The sequence below is a fragment of the Scyliorhinus canicula genome, chromosome 7, assembly GCF_902713615.1.
Source record: "Scyliorhinus canicula chromosome 7, sScyCan1.1, whole genome shotgun sequence".
NCBI classification, from domain to species: domain Eukaryota; kingdom Metazoa; phylum Chordata; class Chondrichthyes; order Carcharhiniformes; family Scyliorhinidae; genus Scyliorhinus; species Scyliorhinus canicula.
In genome coordinates, this window is record NC_052152.1 from 202,314,807 (window position 1) to 202,337,152 (window position 22,346).

The following is a 22,346-nucleotide window of genomic DNA, read 5'->3' on the forward strand; positions in this document are numbered from 1 at the left end:
GGGTGAAAGTCACCAACAGTATCCTTAACTGCGTCTGCACTGGGACACCAGGTAGGAGCAGAGACTCTAACCAGGTCCCAGGGGACAGGGCAGGTACCCAGTGGAATAGCAGGGAAGCTGCTGGATTGCTGGGAATATGAAGCTGCCCAAAGATGCCACTTCCCCAGGAACTTTCCTGGGCTGTTCCAGTGTAAAGATTCCCTTGCAACTGGGGCTGGGAGGCCTCCTTATTATTGCTTTTTGTTAACAAAAAAAAAAGTGAAAGGAAATTACGTCTGGTTGCGATGTCAATTTGTTGCTGATGAACCCAGGAATGTAATTTCCACTCACACTGAGTTTCTCAGTGGCTGGAGTAAGTGTCTCTCTCTCCATCACCACACTGCTGTCAGATCGGAGTGGGGAGGTTAAACCCAGATATATTATTTAACAGAAATATATTGCACCCAAACAGCCTTGGACAGGTCGAGTGCTCAACATCAGCAAGTAATTAAAGAGATTTCTCTTTCTCTCTCTCTCTCACAGAGTGTTGTCGGAACTCTCTCGCCGATTGCTGGGAGCAGGGACTGTGGGCACCTGTCCCTGGTTGCAATATTTTTGAGTGTGAAATATTTTTATTGGAAATGATTCAAAATTTGGAAGTTTTTAAGAGAGAGGGCGCTGGGCAGGATTGCGCATTCCCTGCTCCTTGAAAGAGGGATTGAGACAAGACGCGAAACATTTGCTCTGCCTGGGAAAAGAAGGACAAGGGACTGCAGCAGAAGAGAAGTGGATTTTTTTTTCTCCCCCCTCTCTGTCTCTCTCACCTTCTGTCTCTCATTCCCTGGTTTCTCCTTTGCTGGCTGAAAGGGTCCGGGATTAATTTGCAGTCAGCCGAGTTCACTATGGGACAGATTCCTAAAGTGCGGAGGAAAGTGTTGGAGAAATTTGTCTGGAAGTTTTGGGAGTCGGTGCTTGCTGCCACCCTGCAGGAATTCGCCCCCAGCGAGCCCGGAGCATGGAATTACTGAGAAATCTCTCCCTTCTCCTGTGCTGCCTCAGCTGGATCTGCCTCCTGCCCCGTCCCCACTCGGCGGCCGCCCTCAGCCCCCCCGGGAAGAGTGATGCCCCCCTCCGCCAGGGGCTGCCCGGCCCGGGCAGATGGGGGGTGCCCGGGACTGGCAGAGCTTTGTCCGGCCTCAGGAAAGGGAACAGAAGGACTGGCGAGGGGACGCTCAAGACCGAGAACGCTAAGGTGCAGGGGGGTGCCAGAAGGTCCAAGAAGCCGGCCAGCCCCCAGGTGACCCCTCACGATTACATGCTGTTCCTGTACAGGAGCCTGTCAGTGGCAGAGCGCAGTGGCTCCAACAGCAGCCTGCAGCCGGCGGCAGGCCTGGCCAACACCATCACCAGCTTCGTGGACAGGGGAGAAGGTGAGAGGGTTAAACTGGACTGTCTACACTGGGGGTGGGGAGGGGGGGGGGGGGCAGGACACTCAGGGAGCCGCTAATCGGGGCTAATCCACAGTACTCCAGCTCTTTAGCTGTTGCCACACCCGCTTTCAAATTCAACCCCATCCCGGAAACTTTGCCCATTAATTTCCCCAAATTTCCCTTTTAATCCCCGAGCTCCTCAATTTCACATTGGCACTGAGTGAAAGTTTCCTCAGGAGGGAATGGAGGGATTTGCGATTAACAGACAGGCACACAGACACAGACACAGACACAAACACTCAGAGACACAGACACAGACACTCAGAGACACAGGCACAGACACAAACACTCAGAGACACAGACACAGACAAACACTCAGAGACATACACAGACACAGACAAACACAGAGAGACACACACACAGCCACTTACAAATACAGACACAGACAGGGACATAGACAAACACACACACACACATACACACAGACACAGACAAACACTCAGAGACAAGTACACACACACAAGGACACACAGCCAAACACAGACACACACACACACACACACACACAAATACAGACACAGACAGGGACATAGACAAACACACACACACACATACACACAGACACAGACAAACACTCAGAGACAAGTACACACACACAAGGACACACAGCCAAACACAGACACACACACACACACACACACAAATACAGACACACACAGGGACATAGACAAATACGCACACACAGGCAAACAAACACACATACAGACACAGAAACAAACAGAGACACAGGCACAGAGAGAAACACAAACAGACAGGGACACAGACACACACACAGGCACAGGGACACACAAACAGTCACACACAGGGTGATAATCACACAGACACAGAGAGAAACACGGACAGGGACACAGATACACACACACACACGCACACATAGAAACAGGGATGTTGCTGGCTCAGTCCCAGTTGGACCCCAGTAGCTGTCAGTGAAACCTGTGTGGGTAAAGTGGAAGTTGGGGACAGTCTGTGGCTGTGAGATGATTGGCCATTCTGGGCTGGCTCTGGACAGCTCAGGCTGTTTCTGCCTTCCAGTTCTGATCGGGTTGTGTGGGGAGGGCATTGACAGTCAGGAACAATATCCTGGTACTCCCAACAATCCCAATTTGTGAGAATACTGAGGGTGCGGGAAATGTGAAAGGCAAACAGGGAATCTTGAGGCAGCTGCACGGCAGGATGTGGGCAGAGAGAAAGAGGGAAAGTTGCAGCTCCGCTATGGACATTGAACTGAAACTTGTCAGCCTGGGTTCCCCCTCCGCAGACCCAGCTTGACCTGCCCACTGTTCCCACCAACTTCTCTCTCATACCATTACTGATACATCCTGCTGATTTCCAACCTAACCGGAGACGGGGTTGGGGGGAGGTGTGGGGGGGGGGGGGGGAGGTGTGGGGGAGGCGGGAGGTGTGGGGGGGGGGGATTGGGGGAGGAGGGGGAGGGGATTGAGGGTGTGTGGAGGGGATTGAGGGGAGGGTGTGGGGTGGAGGGGTGGGGCAGGGGGTGGGGTGGAGGGGTGGGGCAGGGGGTGGGGGAGGGGATTGGGATTGGAGAGGGGGTGGGGGAAGGGGATTGTGGGAGGGAATTGGGGAGGGGGTGGGGGAAGGGGATTGGGGAGGGGGTGGAGGGAGGGGATTGGGGGTGTGTGGAGGGGATGGGGAGGAGAGGGTTGAGGGAGGGGATTGGGGGAGGAGATTGGGGGAGGGAATTGGGGGAGGGGTTGGGGAGGAGGGGGTGGGGGAGTGGATGGGGGAGGGGAGGGGATTGGGGGGATGGGGTGGGGAGGGGATGGGGAGGAGGGAGAGGATTGGGGTGTGTGGAGGGGGTGGGTAAGTGGGTGGGGAGGAGGGGGTGGAGGTAGGGATTGGGGGAGGGGGTGAGGAGAGCGGATGGGGGAGGGGATGGTGGTGGGGAGGAGAGGATTTGGGGGTGTGGAGGGGATGGGGGAGAGAGTGTGGGAAGGGATTGGAGGAGGGGATGGGGAGGAGAGGGTGGGGATTGGGGGATGGGGAGTGGGGATTGGAGGAGGGGATGGGGAGGAGGGGGTGGGGATTGGTGGAGGGGATGGGGAGGAGGGGGTGGGGATTGGGGGACGGGGATTGGGGGAGGGGATGGGGCGGAGGGGTGGAGGGAGGGGATGGGGAGGAGGGGTGGAGGGAGGGGATTGGGGGAGGGGATGGGGAGGAGAGGGTGGGGGAGGGGATTGGGATTGGGAGGGATTGGGGCGTGGGTGGGTGGGGGAGGGGGGGTGACATCTGTCGCACTAATTCCAGTTTAGAGGTGATTTATTAACCCTGGTTTCCAACTCCACGCCTGCCTCGAGTTTGGACTCAGTGACAGAGATTGAAGGTTTGTGGTTACTCCTCCAACCCCATTAGTACTGGCTCCTGGTGGGAGGAACCCCGAATGGGTCATTTTGCAGCAACAAATTCCATGTCCTTGATCCCTAAAAACCTCCCTGACCGACTCTGTTCACCACCTGTGTCGGAAAAGAGCGAATTTGGTGTGGCTCCGTGTCAAACCCTATTGGAGAGAGGACCTGGGACGTGTTGGCGGCTCTATATAAATGCAGGGTTGTAGCTGCCTGAAACCAAGTGGCTGAGTTTCTGAGAGGCCCCTGAGGTGGGGGGTGGGGGTGGGTTACATTCACCCCCAGTTTGCCTAGTGTCTTACTGAATGGAATAGCTCCCCCTCCCCAATAACAAAGCCACCCAGTTACCAGGGTCATTGGGTCAGTCAGTCCCTGTGTAATGGGCCCAGGGACACTGGACAGATTCACACTCTGCTCTCTCCCCTCTGCAACTTCTTGAACTGGCCATTTGGGAAATGCAGGTTATTGGCTTCCCCACAGCTGTGCAGTCAATGGGGAGAAGCGCCCTTGGTGGCTCAGCCGTGTCTGTGAAAACTGGAAGGAACCCCCAGAGGTTAGAGAGAGGGTTTCCTCACGGGAAATGGTCTTAATCAGCTGGAGTTGCTTTCTCGCGGGCGTGAGTCAACATTCACTCAGACTGACCTCTCCTGCCATTTCCACATGTTCTTTATCTACTTAAAAATCCGCCCCCCCCCCAGGGTGGGGTGTGACTGCAATAAACTGAGTCTCTCTCTGCAAAGACCCAGGGAGGCCAACCAGCGCTGGAAACGCTCGAGAATAGCATCAGGGAATTCTTCCAGCCCACCAAGAGGCCACTTGGCCCATCGTGCCTGTGCAGGCTCTCCGAGTGAGCAACTCAACCAGTGCTGTTGCCTCACCTCCCCCCCCATCACCCTGCACCGCTTCCGTTTCTGATAACAATTTAATTCCATCTTAAATGCCTCAGTTGGATCTTCCTCACCCGCACTTTTCCTCTCCCTAATCAAATTTCCAAAAAGTAGTATATTTAAAAAAATATATATATGTTAAATATATTTGAAACAAGCCTGCCTGCAAGCTATATGTACATATATATACTCAGCTCTGCGGTTTTTGCTTTGATTTCCAGTGGTTATTTTTGAGGGCTGGGGAAGGAGGGAGGTGGACATCACTGGGGGGGAGGGGATGTGAGGGACAGGAATTCTCTGTCAGGGTGCCGTACCCTGTGGGTGAGAAGCAGGGAGAGGTAGGGGTGGGAATGGTGGCAATGCAGGTAGGAGGGAATTAAGGAAGAGGTGGGATGTGGGGTGGGGTTCAGCATGGTAGTGAGATGAGGGTGGAGCAAGGAAGGGAGCGAGGTGACGATGAGGAAGGGAATGGGAGAGGGTGGGGGTGCTAGGGAGGGTGGGAATAACTGTGAGAATGGGGGTGAAGGTCAGGGGAGGGGTCAGGTTGCAGATGGGTTCAGGGTCGGGGTGAGTATCAAGGTGAGGGTCAGGCGAGGGGTGGGTGTGAGGGTAAGAATGGAAGTGGGTATCAGAGTGAGGTACGGGTGGGGATAGGGACCAGAGTGAGTGTGGGGGCCAGCACGTAGTGAGGGTCAGGGTACGGTTGAGGTGGGCATAGGGGACATGTCAGGGGTGAGGATCAGGGTGGGGTGAAAGTGAGGGTGGTGATGGGGTCAGGGGAGGGGTGCAGATCAGGATAAGGGTGAGGGTCTGGGTAGGGGTGGGGGAGGTGGTCAGGGTGGAGGTGAGGGTCAGAGTGGGTGTCAGGGTCATGCTGTGGATCAGGGTGAGGGTGGGGATGAAGATGGGGGTCAGGGTGTGGGCGGGCATCAGAGTGGGGTGAGGGTCAGGGTGGCCATCAGGGTAGGGGTAAGGGTCAGGGTGGGGGTGGGGGGTGGTCAGGGTGGGGGTGAATGTCAGGGTGGCCATCAGAGTGGGGGTAGGGGTCAGAGTGGGGGTGGGGGTTGGTCAGGGTGGGGGTGAGGGTCAGGGTGGGGGTGGGGGGGTGGTGAGGGTGGGGGTGAGGGTCAGGGTGGCTATCAGGGTCAGGCTGCTGGTCAGAGCGAGGGTGGGGGTCAGAGTGGGGATGGGGGATGGTCAGGGTGGGGGTGAGGGTCAGGGTGGATATCAGGGTAGGGGTAAGGGTCTGGGTGGGGGTGGGCAGTAGGGTGGGGGTAAGGGTCTGGATGGGGTGGGGGTGGGGATGGTCAGGGTGGGGGTGAGGGTCAGAGTAAGGGTGGGCATCATGGTGGGGGTAAAGGCCTGGGTGGGGGTGGGGGCGTGGTCAGGGTGGGGGTGAGGGTCAGGGTGGATATCAGGATCAGGCTGCTGGCCAGAGCGAGGGTGGGGGTGAAGTTGGGGGACAGGGTGGGGGTTGGGGTCGGGATGCGGGCGGGCATCAGGGTGGGGTGAGGGTCAGGGTGGAGGTGGGCATCCAAATTAGGGTTGGGGTGGGGGTACACGTCAGGATAGAGGTAAGGGTCAGGGTGGGGGTGGGGGGTGGTCAGGGTGGGGGTGAATGTCAGGGTGGCCATCAGAGTGGGGGTAGGGGTCAGAGTGGGGGTGGGGGTTGGTCAGGGTGGGGGTGGGGGTCAGGATAGAGTGAGGGTCAGTTGGTGGTGGAGATTAGTTTGGGGGTCAGCATGGGGTTGGGGGTCAGGGTGGGGGTGGAGGTTAGTGTGGGGGCAGGGGGCAGGGTGAAGATGATTGTGAGCACAATGGTGTGGGTGAAAGGGGGTGGAGTGAGAAGGGGGCTGGCATGAATGGGTGGTGAAGTGGGTGGGGCTGGAGGTGATGTGAGGATGGGGAGTGCGAGTGAGGGTGATGCTGTGGTAAGGAGGGTGGGGGGGTAGGATTGGGGATGGGGGTGGGCCTGGCATGGGTGAGAGTGAGGTTGGGGGTAGGGCTGGGGTAAAGGCAGAATCAGCTGGAAATGCAAAGTTTCCTTTGGCAAACTAAGGAACTCTCTTTCTCACTCTCTCTTTCTCACTTTCTCTGTCTCACTCTCTCTTTCGCACTCTCTCTTTCTCACTCTCTCTTTCTCACTCTCTCTTTCTCACTCTCTCTTTCTCACTCTCTTTCTCACTCTCTTTCTCACTCTCCTTCCATTTGTTCACGTGTTTGCATCCTTTCCTAACCCTCACTGTCTTCTGATAACGAAAGGTGGGGAAATGGACAAGGAGATGGATGGAGCACATCATACGTATGTGAAGGGTCCTTTTCCATGACGACCCTTTGGCTTGTTTCGGCATCAGTACCGGTGCCTGATCTGGTCACCAGACACCACATGGTTTGAATGGAGATGTGGGCTGGATCAAACCCAATATTGGACATCTCAGGTCACTGACCGGGAAACACTCTGTATCTCTCTCTCTCCCCTGCTGTAAGATGCTCCTAAAGCCTAACTCTTTGTCAAGCTTTTGGCCACCTTATCTCCGGATGTGGCTCAGTGTTAATTTTGTCTAGCAATGCTCCTGTTAAGAGCTTTGGGGCATATAATTATATTAAAGACGTACATAAATGGCAGTTGTTTTCTGTTGTTGAAAATCATCCCGCACTGGGATCAGAAATCTACCTCATAGGAATTTGGTTTCTCTTGGCCCTGTGAATAAATGGTCTCCATTTTTGGGATTGCCGGTCCAACCATCTGCAAGGCCACTGCGTTTCGGTTTAAAACTAGGCCACATTAGGAATGTCACCTCCAAAGCATGAGCAGGAATCCGGAACCTTGAGTAAGGGATGATGTGGAGATGCCGGCGTTGGACTGGGGTGAGCACAGTAAGAAGTCTTACAACACCAGGTTAAAGTCCAACAGGTTTGTTTCAAACACGAGCTTTCGGAGCGCAGCTCCTTCCTCAGGTGAATGAAGAGGTATGTCCTCTTCATTTTCTTCATTCCCCTCTTCATTCACCTGAGGAAGGAGCAGTGCTCCGAAAGCTAGTGTTTGAAACAAACATGTTGGACTTTAACCTGGTGTTGTGAGACTTCTTATTGAGTAAGGGAAGCAGCATTTAAAGCTTGTAGGGTCAGATTACAGGTCAAATAAATAAAGATAGTGAGCCAGCGAGGTTTGGATATTTTACTTGGGGCTATTTCTTTTTTTAATATATAAATTTAGAGTGTTCAATTATTTTTTTCCAATTAAGGGGCAATTTAGCGTGGCCAACCCACCTACACTTCACATCTTTGGGGTTGTGGGGGTGAGAGCCACGCAGACACGGCGGGAAGCGGGGGGGGGGGGGGGGGGCGGGGGGGGGGTTTGCCTCACTCGGCCTAGGCACAGCAGGGGGCAGTGGGGAGTGATCGCACCACCAGATAGCAAAGGTGGAGAGTGAGGGCACATTCCACATGCTCTTTGGCTCTCGTTGTTCGGCTCACACGCTGAGAAATGGCCATTTGGGGTGAAGGGCGCAGAGCTGCTGATGTGTCGGAAACCCCACCCCAGCACAGGCCAGCTTCCTCTGAGGGGGCAGAAGGAAAGTTAAAAACATTTGCAACTAAAATGAATATTAAGAAAAAAAGCGACTAAAAACCTTACCCTGTGTCACACTTTTCAACCAAATGTGCCTTCATGTGAACTATTGTGGGGTGTCTGGGCTTTCTCTCATTCAAAGCTGAGCTTTTGTGTATTATGATAAATCTGCACATTCTCATTTAATCTTCAACGTATTATTCACCATTGAGGCCACCTTTCTAACGACTGGAGTGCCGTGAATTCCTCATGTACTCAATGCATTTAACATTTTTCTTCAGTGCTTTTCCTCTCCAACATTCTCCTCTTCGTTCCTGAACATACTTACTGACCTTAGAGCACAGCTCCTGGAGTGTCTGCAACTGTCTGTGTGTATGTATATGTGCGTCCATGTGTCGCACACTCACATATACACATACTCTGTGTGTGTATTTGTGCTTGTGTATTTGTGAGTGTGTATGTGTGAGTGTGCAAGCATGTCTGTGCATGTGAGGGAGTATCTCTGTGTGTGAGTTTGTGTGTGTGTATGCAAGTCTGTGTGAGAGAGGGAGTGTGTGTGGGTATGAGAGGGGGCGCGTGTGAGAGAGCGTGTGTTTGTGTGTGAATGTCTGCAAGTCTGTCTGCATGTGAGGGAGTGTCTGTGCATGTGAGTTCACATGTGTGTATATGTGAGTGAATGTCGGTGCGTGTGTGTGTGCTTGTGTGCATGCATGTGTGTGAGAGGGAATGTGTTTATGTGAGAGGGAGATAGGGAACATGTGTATGCAAGTTAGGGCCTCACGGTAGCATGGTGGTTAGCATCAATGCTTCACAGCTCCAGGGTCCCAGGTTCGATTCCCGGCTGGGTCACTGTCTGTGTGGAGTCTGCACGTCCTCCCTGTGTGTGCGTGGGTTTCCTCCGGGTGCTCCGGTTTCCTCCCACAGTCCAAAGATGTGCGGGTTAGGTGGATTGGCCATTCTAAATTGCCCGTAGTGTAAGGTTAATGGGGGGGATTGTTGGGATACGGGTTACGTGGGTTTAAGTAGGATGATCATTGCTCGGCACAACATCGAGGACCGAAGGGCCTGTTCTGTGCTGTACTGTTCTATTCTATTCTAAGTGTACGTATCTGTGTGTGTGTGTGTGTGTGTGTGAGGGGGAGCGTGTGTATGTGAGTGTATCACTGTGTGTGTACCTCTGTCTGTGTGCATGAGTCTGTGTGTGTCTATGTGAGTGTGCTTGTGTGTGCACCTGTGTATGTGTGTGTGTGTGTGTGTATCTGTGGATGTGGTGTATATCTATGTATGCATGTATCTGTGTGTGCATACCTGTGTGCGTGTGTATCTGTGTATGTGGTGTATACCTGTGTATGCATGTACCTGTGTGTGCGTACCTGTGTGTATGTATTTTAAAAGATTTTTCCAATTAAGGGGCAATTTAGTGTGGCCAATCCACCTACCCTGTATATCTTTGGGTTGTGGGGGTGAGACCCACGCAGACACGGAGAGAATGTGCAAACTCCACACAGGCAGTGACCTGGGCCTGGGGTCGAACCCGGGTCCTCAGCGCCGTAGGCAGCAGTGCTAACCACTGCACCACTGAGCCATTTTGTGAGTATGTGTATGTGTGTATCTCTGTGTTATCTGTGAGCATGTGTGTGTACCTGTGTATGGGTGTATCTGAGTTTGTGTATCTTTTTTTTCCAATTAAGGGGCAATTTAGCATGGCCAATCCACCTACTCTTCACATCTTTGGGTTGTGGGGGTGAAACCCACCCAGATATGGGGAGAATGTGCAAACTCCACACAGACAGTGACCCGGGGCCGGGATCAAATCCGCATCCTTGGCACCGAGAGGCAGCAGTGCTAACCACTGCACCATCCTGTGAGGGTGTGTATCTGCGTGCAAGCTTGTGTATTTCTGTGTGTCTATCGCTGTGTGTGTATATTTGTGTGTTTGTGAGTGTTTGTGCATATGCATGTATCGGTGTGTGTGTGTGTGTATCTATGTGCGCATGTGTGCGTATCTGTGTATCTGTGCATCTGTGTGTGTGTAAATGCGTGTTTGTAAGTGTGTGTGTGTGTGTCTGGGAGTGTGTGTATCTGTGTATGTCTGTGTGTATTCGTGTGTGTATCTGTGTGCATGTATTTGTGTGTGTTTATCTGTGTGTGTGTGTATGTATCGGTGTGTGTGAGTTTATGTATCTGTCTGAGTGTGTGTGTGTATCTGTGTAAGTGTATATGTGTTTGTGAGTGTGTGTATGTGAATGTGTGTATCTGTGTATGTGTGTGTATCTGTGTGTGCGTGTATCTGTGTGTTTATTTGTGTGTGTGTACCTGTGAGTCTGTTGTGTGTGTATGTGAGTATGTATATCTGTGAGGAGTGTGTGTTTGTGTGTAAGTGTGTGTGTCTATCTGTGTGTGTGTGTATGTGAGTGTGTCTATCTGTGTGTGTGTGCGTGTACTTGTATGTGTGTATCTGTGTGTATATATCTGTGTGTGTATTTGTGTGTATATCAGTGTGTGTATATGTATGTGTATGTGAGTGTGTGTAGCTGTGTGTATCTGTGAACGTGTGTATATCTGTGAGTGTGTGAATGTGTGTGAGTGTGTGTGTTTGTGTGTGTATCTGTGAGTGTGAGTGTGTGTGTATGTGTTGGGGTGTGTCAGTGTGTGTGAGTTGTATTGTGGTGTGTGTGTTTGTGTGTATCTGTGAGTGTGTGTGTGAGTGTGTGTGTGTATATTGGGGTGAGTGTGTGTGTATTGGGGTGAGTGTGTGTGTGTGTGTATTGGGGTGTGTGTGTGTATCTGTGAGTGTGTGTGTGTGTATTGGGATGAGTGTGTGTGTGTATTGGGGTGTGTGTGTGCGTGAGTATTGTGGTGAGTGTATGTGTGTATTGGTGTGTGTGTGTGAGTGTGTATGTGTGAGTGTGTGTGTATTGGGGTGTGTGTGTATTGGCGTGTGTGAGTATGTATGTGTGAGTGTGTGTGTATTGGGGTGTGTGTGTATTGGGGGTGTGTGTGTATTGGGGTGTGTGTGTGTATTGGGGTGTGTGTGAGTATGTATGTGTGAGTGTGTGTGTATTGGGGTGTGTGTGTATTGGTGAGTGTGTGTGAGTATGTATGTGTGAGTGTATGTGTATTGGGGTGAGTGTGTATTGGTGTGCGTGTGTATTGGGGTGTGTGTGTATTGGGGTGTGTGTGTATTGGTGTGTGTGTGTGAGTATGTATGTGTGAGCGTGTGTGTATTGGTGTGTGTGTGTATTGGGGTGTGTGTGTATTGGGGTGTGTGTGTATTAGGGTGTGTGTGTATTGGGGTGTGTGTGTGAGTATGTATGTGTGAGCGTGTGTGTATTGGTGTATGTGTTTGTATTGGTGTGTGTGCGTGTATTGGGGTGTGTGTGTATTGGTGAGTGTGTGTGAGTATGTATGTGTGAGTGTGTGTGTATTGGGATGTGTGTGTATTGGGGTGTGTGTGTATTGGTGAGTGTGTGTGAGTATGTATGTGTGAGTGTGTGTGTATTGGGGTGTGTGTGTATTGGTGTGTGTGTATTGGGGTGTGTGTGTATTGGTGTGTGTGTATTGGTGTGTGTGTGTAGTGGTGTGTGTCTGTTTTGGGGTGTGTGTGTATTGGGGTGTGTGTGTGAGTATGTATGTGTGAGTGTGTGTGTATTGGGGTGTGTGTGTATTGGGGTGTGTGTGTGAGTATGTATGTGTGAGTGTGTGTGTATTGGGGTGTGTGTGTATTGGTGAGTGTGTGTGAGTATGTATGTGTGAGTGTGTGTGTATTGGGGTGTGTGTGTATTGGTGTGTGTGTGTATTGGGGTGTGTGTGAGTATGTATGTGTGAGTGTGTGTGTATTGGGGTGTGTGTGTATTGGGGTGTGTGTGTGAGTATGTATGTGTGAGTGTGTGTGTATTGGGGTGTGTGTGTATTGGTATTGGTGTGTGTGTGTGCATTGGGGTGTGTGTGTATTGGTGAGTGTGTGTGAGTATGTATGTGTGAGTGTGTGTGTATTGGGGTGTGTGTATTGGTGTGTGTGTGTATTGGGGTGTGTGTGTATTGGGGTGTGTGTGTGAGTATGTATGTGTGAGTGTGTGTGTATTGGGGTGTGTGTATTGGTGTGTGTGTGTATTGGGGTGTGTGTGTATTGGGGTGTGTGTGTGAGTATGTATGTGTGAGTGTGTGTGTATTGGGGTGTGTGCGTATTGGTGTGTGTGTGTGTGTATTGGTGTGTGTGTGTGCATTGGGGTGTGTGTGTATTGGGGTGTGTGTATTGGGGTGTGTGTGTATTGGGGTGTGTGTGTGAGTATGTATGTGTGAGTGTGTGTGTATTGGGGTGTGTGTGTATTGGTATTGGTGTGTGTGTGTGCATTGGGGTGTGTGTGTATTGGTGAGTGTGTGTGAGTATGTATGTGTGAGTGTGTGTGTATTGGGGTGTGTGTATTGGTGTGTGTGTGTATTGGGGTGTGTGTGTGTATTGGGGTGTGTGTGTGAGTATGTATGTGTGAGTGTGTGTGTATTGGGGTGTGTGCGTATTGGTGTGTGTGTGTGTGTATTGGTGTGTGTGTGTGCATTGGGGTGTGTGTGTATTGGGGTGTGTGTGTATTGGGGTGTGTGTGTATTGGGGTGTGTGTGTGAGTATGTATGTGTGAGTGTGTGTGTATTGGTGTGTGTGTGTATTGGGGTGTGTGTGTATTGGGGTGTGTGTATTGGGGTGTGTGTGTATTGGGGTGTGTGTGTGAGTATGTATGTGTGAGTGTGTGTGTATTGGGGTGTGTGTGTATTGGTATTGGTGTGTGTGTGTGCATTGGGGTGTGTGTGTATTGGTGAGTGTGTGTGAGTATGTATGTGTGAGTGTGTGTGTATTGGGGTGTGTGTATTGGTGTGTGTGTGTATTGGGGTGTGTGTGTGTATTGGGGTGTGTGTGTGAGTATGTATGTGTGAGTGTGTGTGTATTGGGGTGTGTGCGTATTGGTGTGTGTGTGTGTGTATTGGTGTGTGTGTGTGCATTGGGGTGTGTGTGTATTGGGGTGTGTGTGTATTGGGGTGTGTGTGTATTGGGGTGTGTGTGTGAGTATGTATGTGTGAGTGTGTGTGTATTGGTGTGTGTGTGTATTGGTGTGTGTGTGTATTGGGGTGTGTGTGTGAGTATGTATGTGTGAGTGTGTGTGTATTGGGGTGTGTGTGTATTGGGGTGTGTGTGTGAGTATGTATGTGTGAGTGTGTGTGTATTGGGGTGTGTGTGTATTGGTGAGTGTGTGTGAGTATGTATGTGTGAGTGTGTGTGTATTGGGGTGTGTGTGTATTGGTGTGTGTGTGTATTGGGGTGTGTGTGAGTATGTATGTGTGAGTGTGTGTGTATTGGGGTGTGTGTGTATTGGGGTGTGTGTGTGAGTATGTATGTGTGAGTGTGTGTGTATTGGGGTGTGTGTGTATTGGTATTGGTGTGTGTGTGTGCATTGGGGTGTGTGTGTATTGGTGAGTGTGTGTGAGTATGTATGTGTGAGTGTGTGTGTATTGGGGTGTGTGTATTGGTGTGTGTGTGTATTGGGGTGTGTGTGTATTGGGGTGTGTGTGTGAGTATGTATGTGTGAGTGTGTGTGTATTGGGGTGTGTGTATTGGTGTGTGTGTGTATTGGGGTGTGTGTGTATTGGGGTGTGTGTGTGAGTATGTATGTGTGAGTGTGTGTGTATTGGGGTGTGTGCGTATTGGTGTGTGTGTGTGTGTATTGGTGTGTGTGTGTGCATTGGGGTGTGTGTGTATTGGGGTGTGTGTATTGGGGTGTGTGTGTATTGGGGTGTGTGTGTGAGTATGTATGTGTGAGTGTGTGTGTATTGGGGTGTGTGTGTATTGGTATTGGTGTGTGTGTGTGCATTGGGGTGTGTGTGTATTGGTGAGTGTGTGTGAGTATGTATGTGTGAGTGTGTGTGTATTGGGGTGTGTGTATTGGTGTGTGTGTGTATTGGGGTGTGTGTGTATTGGGGTGTGTGTGTGAGTATGTATGTGTGAGTGTGTGTGTATTGGGGTGTGTGTGTATTGGTGTGTGTGTGTGTGTATTGGTGTGTGTGTGTGCATTGGGGTGTGTGTGTATTGGGGTGTGTGTGTATTGGGGTGTGTGTGTATTGGGGTGTGTGTGTGAGTATGTATGTGTGAGTGTGTGTGTATTGGTGTGTGTGTGTATTGGTGTGTGTGTGTATTGGTGTGTGTGTGTATTGGTGTGTGTGTGTGCTGGTCTCCTGTGACTGTATTCCGCCTCATTCCATGCCCATCATTTATTTTCCAGCAAGGCTCAATCATTGGGCCAGTCTCTTGGTTCTTACTTCACTCCCTCGTCTTGGGAGCTAAAATAATTTCCAGTGTCACTGGAGTCAGCGTGATCAAGATCAATCCTGAGCTTCTGATTCAGAATGAAACCTGGATCTTCTGTCTGTGTTTCTTTGCTATTCCTTCCTGTGTGGGATTTACCTGCTGCAGTATTCTGTACTGGGGAAAGGGAAGGCAACTCGGAGGTATAAAAATTCTAAAACCTTACAGTACTTTGGGCACCCTCCTGCACCTTACTTATTCTCAACTGTTTATATAAACTATCCCAATTAACCTTGGAGGTTATATATAACCAAATGCAAATAATAATACATGAAACCTCAGACATAACCTGTGGTAACCTCTGTACGGACACTGACTGATTGCTGTGTATTCTATTTACAATTGGAAATATCAAGGCATAATGTGCAGTTTGCCCACTTTTAGTCCATCAGGATCTGTTTCAATGCTAGTGATTGCATACCTCGCCATTCACCTGAGGAAGGAGCAGTGCTCCGAAAGCTCGTGTTTGAAACAAACCTGTTGGACTTTAACCTGGTGTTGTAAGACTTCTTACTGTGCTCACCCCAGTCCAACGCCGGCATCTCCACATCAATGCTAGTGATATCACTGGCCTTTCTTTAATTATTACCAACTTGTAGCTCTTTCCTTATCAAAGAAAATGCGTTGAAGAATGGGGAAGAACACATGGGGAAGAACAGGGCATTTTCCAGTTGGCAGGTTGTAACTAGGGGAGTGCGACAAGCATCAAGTCTGAAGCCTCAGTTATTTACAGCCCATATTAATGACTTAGATGACGAGATTGAAGATAATATATCCAAGTTTGCTGATGACACAAAGTTCGGTGAGAATGTAAGTTTTGCTTTTCCTTTTTTTTATAAAGTGCCCCATTCTTTTTTTCCCCCAATTAAGGGACAATTTAGCGCGGCCAATCCACCTACCCTGCACATCTTTGGGTTGTGGGGGTGAGACCCACGCAGACACGGGGGAGAATGTGCAAACTCCACACGGACGGTGACCTGGGACCGGGATTCGAACCCGAGTCCTCGGCGCCGTGAGGGCGGTAAGAATGTCAGTTGTTACACAGAGAGGCTGCAATGTAGACAGGTTAAGTGAGTGGGCAGCAAGGTGGCAGATGGAGTATAATGTGGGGAAGTGTGGGGTAGTAGGAACAGAAAAGCAGAATCATTTAAAAAAAAAGAAACGTGTACAGGTTCATGTTCAGAGGGGATTGGGTGTACTTGTACAAGAAGCACAGAAAGTTAGCATGCAGGCACAAGCGATTGGGAAAGTAAATGGTGTGCTGGCCTTTGTTGCTTTGGAGTACAAGAATAATATAGTGTTGCTACCATTGTACAGGGTTTGGTGAGACCACACCTGGAGTGCTGTGTGCCAGTTAGGGCTCAAGGGAGGGTATATTCGCATCAGAGGTGATACAGCGAAGGTTCACTAGATTGGTTCCTGGGATCAGGGGGTTGTCCTACGATGAGAGGCGGAGTCAATTATGCCTATAATCGCGGAAGTTTAGAGGAATGAGAGGCAACCGCATTCAAACATAAAAGATTTTGAATGGGCTTGTTTCCCATAGCCAGGGAATCGAGAACGTGGGCGCATAATCTCAGGATAAGAGGCTGACTATTTAGGACTGGGAAGAGAAGAAAGTTCTTCACTGAAAGTGTTATGAATCTTTGGAATTCTCTACCCCAGGGAGTTATGGGTGCTCCCATCGTTTAGGAGAGACAGATTTGTGATCTCTTATATGGGGAGAGGGTGGAGGGTGGAGTTGAAGTCAAAGGTCAGCCATGATGGTATTGAACGGCAGAGCAGGCTCGAGAGGCTGTACGGCCTACTCCAGTTCCTATTCCGCCTGTTCTTATGTATTGTTTCCCCTCTTTGTCTGGTTGGCACTGTGCATTTGCTGCAAACCTGCCCTCAGAATTCTGTCGCTGTTGTGCTCCATCACGGCCACTAGAAGGAGCTCATGATCCTTCACCTGGTTCACAGACACAGAAGGATGCGTCGATGCAGTTCATAGGGTGCATCCATCATGGATTAGCCATTTAGCACTGGACACTCTTCGCTTTGTACCGGCGACCCAGGAAGAAGATTTTCCAAGCCTGGCCTTCTGGAAACTGAGCAAGTTGCGCCCGACTCAAGCCCTCATCCAGGAGCTCAGTTTAGAAAGTGTTCTGAATGTGGGAGACAGCCAGACACCCCAGGATGGTAGCCCCCAGCTCTCATAGCTGTGACAAAGCAGTAATGGCCCATCAGTATCTGTCTGTAAATGAAGGAATAAAGAAGTAGGGAATGAGGAATGACTGATAAACCCAGCAACAATTCATCGGAAATTAGTTCTGCCATTCATTTGATTTCCAGAGGGAACTCCTGCAAAAGATCTCCCTGAACCCAGAGATAGTCAAACAAAACAACTAAATGTCCGTCTGAACCCCAGCTGACATTATGCAGACCTGGCTATTTGCTTTGGATGGATAGATTCTGGCCGGATTTCCCACTTTTCCCACCGGCACTGCCCCCCCCCCCCCCCCCCCCCCCCCCCCCCCCCCCCCCCCCCCCCCCCCCCCAGGGTTTCCCAACGGCGTGCGGTGGCTTTAACGGGAAATCCCATTGACATACGACGGGAATATAGAATCCCGCCGCCAGTGAACTGCGCACCGTCGAGAAACACCTGGCTGGGGAACTGGAGAATCCCGTCCCACATCCCCATGGTCCCAAAAAGAACAGGAACCAGCATGGCTTCATCATTTAATCATCTTAGCCCAGAGCTCTTCGTTCTTCTATGCACAATAAGACCATCAGAGATAGGAGCAGAATTAGGCCATTCAGCCCATCGAGTCTGCTCCGCCAGTCAATCATGGCCGATCTGTTTCTCAGCCCCATTCTCCTGCCTTCTCCCCTGATCTCCGTGTTTTTTTTTTAAGTTTAAATTTTAGAGTACGCAATTCATTTTTTTTTTAAATTAAGGGGCAATTTAGCGTGGCCAATCCATCTACTCTGCACATTTTATTTTTGGGTTGTGGGGGCGAAACCCATGCAAACACGGGGAGAAAGTGCAAAGTCCACATGGACGGTGGCCCATAGTCGGGATCGAACCTGGGACCTCGGCGCCGTGAGACTGCAGTGCTAACCACTTGCCCCACCGCGCTGATCCCCTTGTTAATGTATTAATGTATGCTAATGTACATTAAACTCTCAACTCCCTTTGACTGTTTTTCAGAATAATGTTGTTATGCGTTGAATTTTACGGAGTTGTTGTGGTGCGGTGGATAGTGTCTCTGCCTCGGAGTCAGAAGCTCCGAGTTTGAGTCCCACCCCAGGGCTGAGGAAGGTGTGTTTATAACACGGACAAACAGGATGGGTATCAACCTGCAATATCCTCCCAGCACACACTAATGGCAGGCGGTAAGAGTGGGAGAGATTCCTAGGCAGCCACGCGATGGAAAGAATTTTGAAGCCTCCATCCTCACTATCCATAACTCCTGAATACAACATGCGTGTAAAAGTGTATGTTGCCGCAGCAACTTGGAGTGATGTGTAGACATCACCACCACATAAGAACATAAGAACTAGGAGCAGGAGTAGACCATCTGGCCCCTCGAGCCTGCTCCACCATTCAATGACTTATGGCTGATCTTTTGTGGACTCAGCTCCACTTTTCCACCTGAACACCATAACCCTTAATCCCTTTATTCTTCAAAAAAGTATCTATCTTTATCTTGAAAACATTTAATGAAAGAGCCTCAACTGCTTCACTGGGCAGGGAATTCCATCGATTCACAACCCTTTGGGTGAAGAGGTTCTCTCCTATGTTTCTATAAGATCCCCCCCACATCCTTCTAAATTCCAACGAGTACAGTCCCAGTCCACTCAACCTCTCCTTGTAATCCAACCCCTTCAGCTCTGGGATTAACCTGGTGAATCTCCTCTGCACACCCTCCAGCGCCAGTACATCCTTTCTCAGGTAAGGAGACTAAAACTGAACACAATACTCCAGATGTGGCCTCACTAACACCTTATACAATTGCAACATAACCTCCCTAGTTTTAAGCTCCATCCCTCTAGCAATAAAGGACAAATTTCCATTTGCCTTCTTAATCACCTGTTGCACCTGTAAACTAACTTTTTGCGACTCATGTACTAGCACACCCAGGTCTCTCTGCACAGCAGCATGTTTTAATATTTTATCATTTAAATAATAATCCCTTTTGCTGTTATTCCTACCAAAATGGATAACCTCACAGTTGTCAACATTGTATTCCATCTGCCAGACCCTCGTCCATTCACTCAAACTATCCAAATCCCTCTGCAGACTTCCAGTATCCTCTGCACGTTTTACTTTACCACTCATCTTACTGTCATCTGCAAACTTGGACACATTGCCCTTGGTCCCCAACTCCAAATCATCCATGTAAATTGTGAACAATTGTGGGCCCAACACTGATCCCCAAGGGACACCACTAGCTACTGATTGTCAGCCAGAGAAACACCCATTAATCCCCACTCTTTGCTTTCTATTAATTAACCAATCCTCTATCCATGCTACTACTTTACCCTTAATGCCATGCATCTTTATCTTATGCAGCAACCTTTTGTGTGGCACCTTGTCAAAGGTTTTCTGGAAATCCAGATATACCACATCCATTGGCTCCCCGTTATCTACCGCACTGGTAATGTCCTCAAAAGATTGCACTAAATTAGTTAGGCACGACGGGGTCAATAGCTTTGGGCAGCACGGTAGCACAAGTGATTAGCACTGTAGCTTTACAGCACCAGGGTCCCAGGTTCGATTTCCTGCTGGGTCACTGTCTGTGCGGAGTCTGCACGTTCGCCCCATGTCTGCGTGGGTTTCCTCCGGGTGCTCCGGTTTCCTCCCACAGTCCAAAGACGTGCAGGTTAGGTGGATTGGTCATGATAAATTGCCCTTAGTGACCTCGAAAGGGTAGGAGGGGTTAGTGGGTTACCGGGATAGGGTGGCTGAAGGCTTAAGTGGGTCGGTGCAGACTCAATGGGCTGAATGGCCTCCTTCTGCATTGTATGTTCTATGATCTATGACCTGCCCTTTATGAACCCATGCTGCGTCTGTCCAATGGGACAATTTCGCTATTTCTTCCTTGATGATAGATTCCAGCATCTTCCCTATTACCGAAGTTAAGCTAACTGGCCTATAATTACCCGCTTTCTGCCTCCCTCCTTTTTTAAACAGTGGTGTCACGATTGCTAATTTCCAATCCTCTAGTCTCCCACTAACCTTTGCAACTTTGTATGCTTTTTTCTTCAATTTGATACCCTCCCTTATTTCCTTAAATATCCAAGGTCGCTTTTCCCTCTTTCTACCGTCCTTCCTTTTTGGTGGTATAAATTTTTGATGAGCTCTGTGAAAAATCACTTGGAAGGTTTTCCACTGTTCCTCAACTGTTTCACCATAAAATCTTTGTTCCCAGTCTACCATAGCCAGCTCTTCTCTCATCCCATTGTAATCTCCTTTGTTTAAGCGCAAAACACTAGTGTTTGATTTTACTTTCTCACCCTCGATCTGTATTTTAAATTCCACCATTGTGATCACTCCTTCCAAGAGGATCCCTAGCTATGAGATTGTTAATAAATCCTGTCTCATTACACAGGACCACATCTAGGATCGCTTGTTCCCTTATAGGTTCCATTACATATTGTTTGAGGAAACTATCGCGGATACAACTCCTCCTCAAGGCTGTCTTGACCGACCTGGTTAAACCAATCGACATGTAGATTACAATCCCCCATGATAACTGCTGAAACATTTCTACATGCATCAGTTATTTCTTTGTTTATTGCCTGCCCCACCATAACGTTACTATTTGGTGGCCGATAGATTACTCCTATCAGTGACTTTTTTGCCTTATTATTCCCGATTTCCACCCAAATTGATTCAACGTTATCCTCCATAGCACCGATGTCATCCCTTACTATTGCCCGGATGTCATCCTTAAATAACAGAGCTACACCACCTCCCTTACCATCCACTCTGTCCTTCCGAATAGTTTGATACCCTTGGATATTTAACTCCCAGTCGTGACCAACCTTTAACCATATTTCAGTAATGGCCACTAAATCATAGTCATTCACAATGATTTGTGCCATCAACTCATTTACCTTATTCCGAATACTACGAAAATTCAGGTAAAGTACCCTTATGTTGGCTCTTATACGTCCGTTTTGAATCTTAACACCTCTATCAGTAACCTCTCCTTTCAACTTTTCTTCTAATTTTCCTTATGGTTGAACTCATATCTTTGTGTAATAACCTACTGCTTCGCATTTCATTCATGTTTTTTCTTCCCGTTTTATTCCTTTTAGTGTTACTGGGCCTATTCACTGAGCTCCCCTCAATCACTGGGCCCTGTACTGTGGGCCTCTTTGATTTTTCGCTATGCCTTCTCTGCCTTACACTTTCCCCCTTACCGCCTTTTGTTTCTGTCCCAGTTTTACTTCCCTCCGACTTCTTGCATCGGTTCCCATCCCGTTGCCCCATTAGTTTAAACCCTCCCCCACCATGCTGAATACCCTGTTGCTGTGGCCCTCCAATACCTTGCTCTGTCTCTAAACACTACCATTCCAATTCATCTCGACTCTTTGTCCATGGGGTGCTCCCTCAGAGCTGTCAATGCTTCGTGTGTACAGTGAAAGGGTGAATGTTACCGAGTTCACATTGCTGAATGTGTCTGTCGGATAGGTTTTCATACATATACACTCCCCAGTTCGAGTAATCAAGGGGTCAGAAACAGAGGTCATTTGTGGTTGCCATGAACGCTAAGTAAGCAGGTAACAAACTGGGGATGTGGTTAGTAACTGGGTTAGATCTAACTACTACACCCTATCTTAACATTGCCCAGCTGGACGTGACACCAGGCAGGAAGAACCGCACCTCCAACAGTATCAGCACTATTTAACAGGATCATGAACTGCTTGCAGGTTCTCTGTTTGATCATCTTTTCAGGACACTGCTACATTTTTGGAGTTTTCTTTTACTTTCCCCAGTGCTCAGCTGTGGGCGGATAACTCAGAAAAGCTGGTGAATGGTCCTGCGATAGAAGGAGGCCACTCAACCCACCAACCCTGTGCTGGCTCCTTTGATGGGCCACACAGTTAGTGCGGCTCCCTTGCTCTTTCCCAGCGTCCATGGGCAATATTTTTCTCTTTCAAGTATTTAGCAATTCTCTTTCGAAAGCTACGATTGGATCGGCATCCGTCACCCCAGCAGGCTTTCCATTTCCAAATGACTGAACATTCATTACAGACAAGTTGTTTTTCTTACCACCTCTGGGCCCTTTGCCATGGGGTTCGCTCCCTATGACCCTTGTGCCATGGGACCTGTGCTCCCAATGTTGATCTGTCCAAAGAAAGGTGTGAATGGGAACATTAGAATGATGTTGGTTCTTCTGACCTGGTCTTTCAGTCAGAGCTTGATTACCAGGATGGTGCATCAGGGGATTTACCTGATTGTGTATGGCGGCCTTGTTGCTTGTCACTGACTGTATTTTAAATGCTGCGAACAATGATTTATTTTACAAAGCCATGGATGTAGATTGCAATAATAATGAATGGCTTGATTGAATAATGAGGTGACCATGGTTCAGACAGCTTCTTGAAGGTTCCTCCTCATGGTTTATGAATCATTTGAACCCAAGGATAAATTGACAGCTCCATTACTCACTCTCCCCCATCCAGAATGTTTTGTATATTTACATTTTGGCT

General features: G+C 49.4%; 1 protein-coding gene across 1 annotated transcript in view; it reads left to right on the plus strand.

The window, feature by feature from the left end:
* The first annotated feature begins 1,103 nt into the window (after positions 1 to 1,103).
* gdf5 (growth differentiation factor 5) overlaps positions 1,104 to 22,346 on the plus strand; it is a 51,734-nt gene continuing 30,491 nt past the window's right edge. Inside the window, exon 1 of the mRNA XM_038803723.1 lies at positions 1,104 to 1,409. Coding sequence (XP_038659651.1) covers positions 1,295 to 1,409 — 115 coding nt within the window. The 5' untranslated portion in view covers positions 1,104 to 1,294. The remainder of the gene's footprint in view (positions 1,410 to 22,346) is intronic.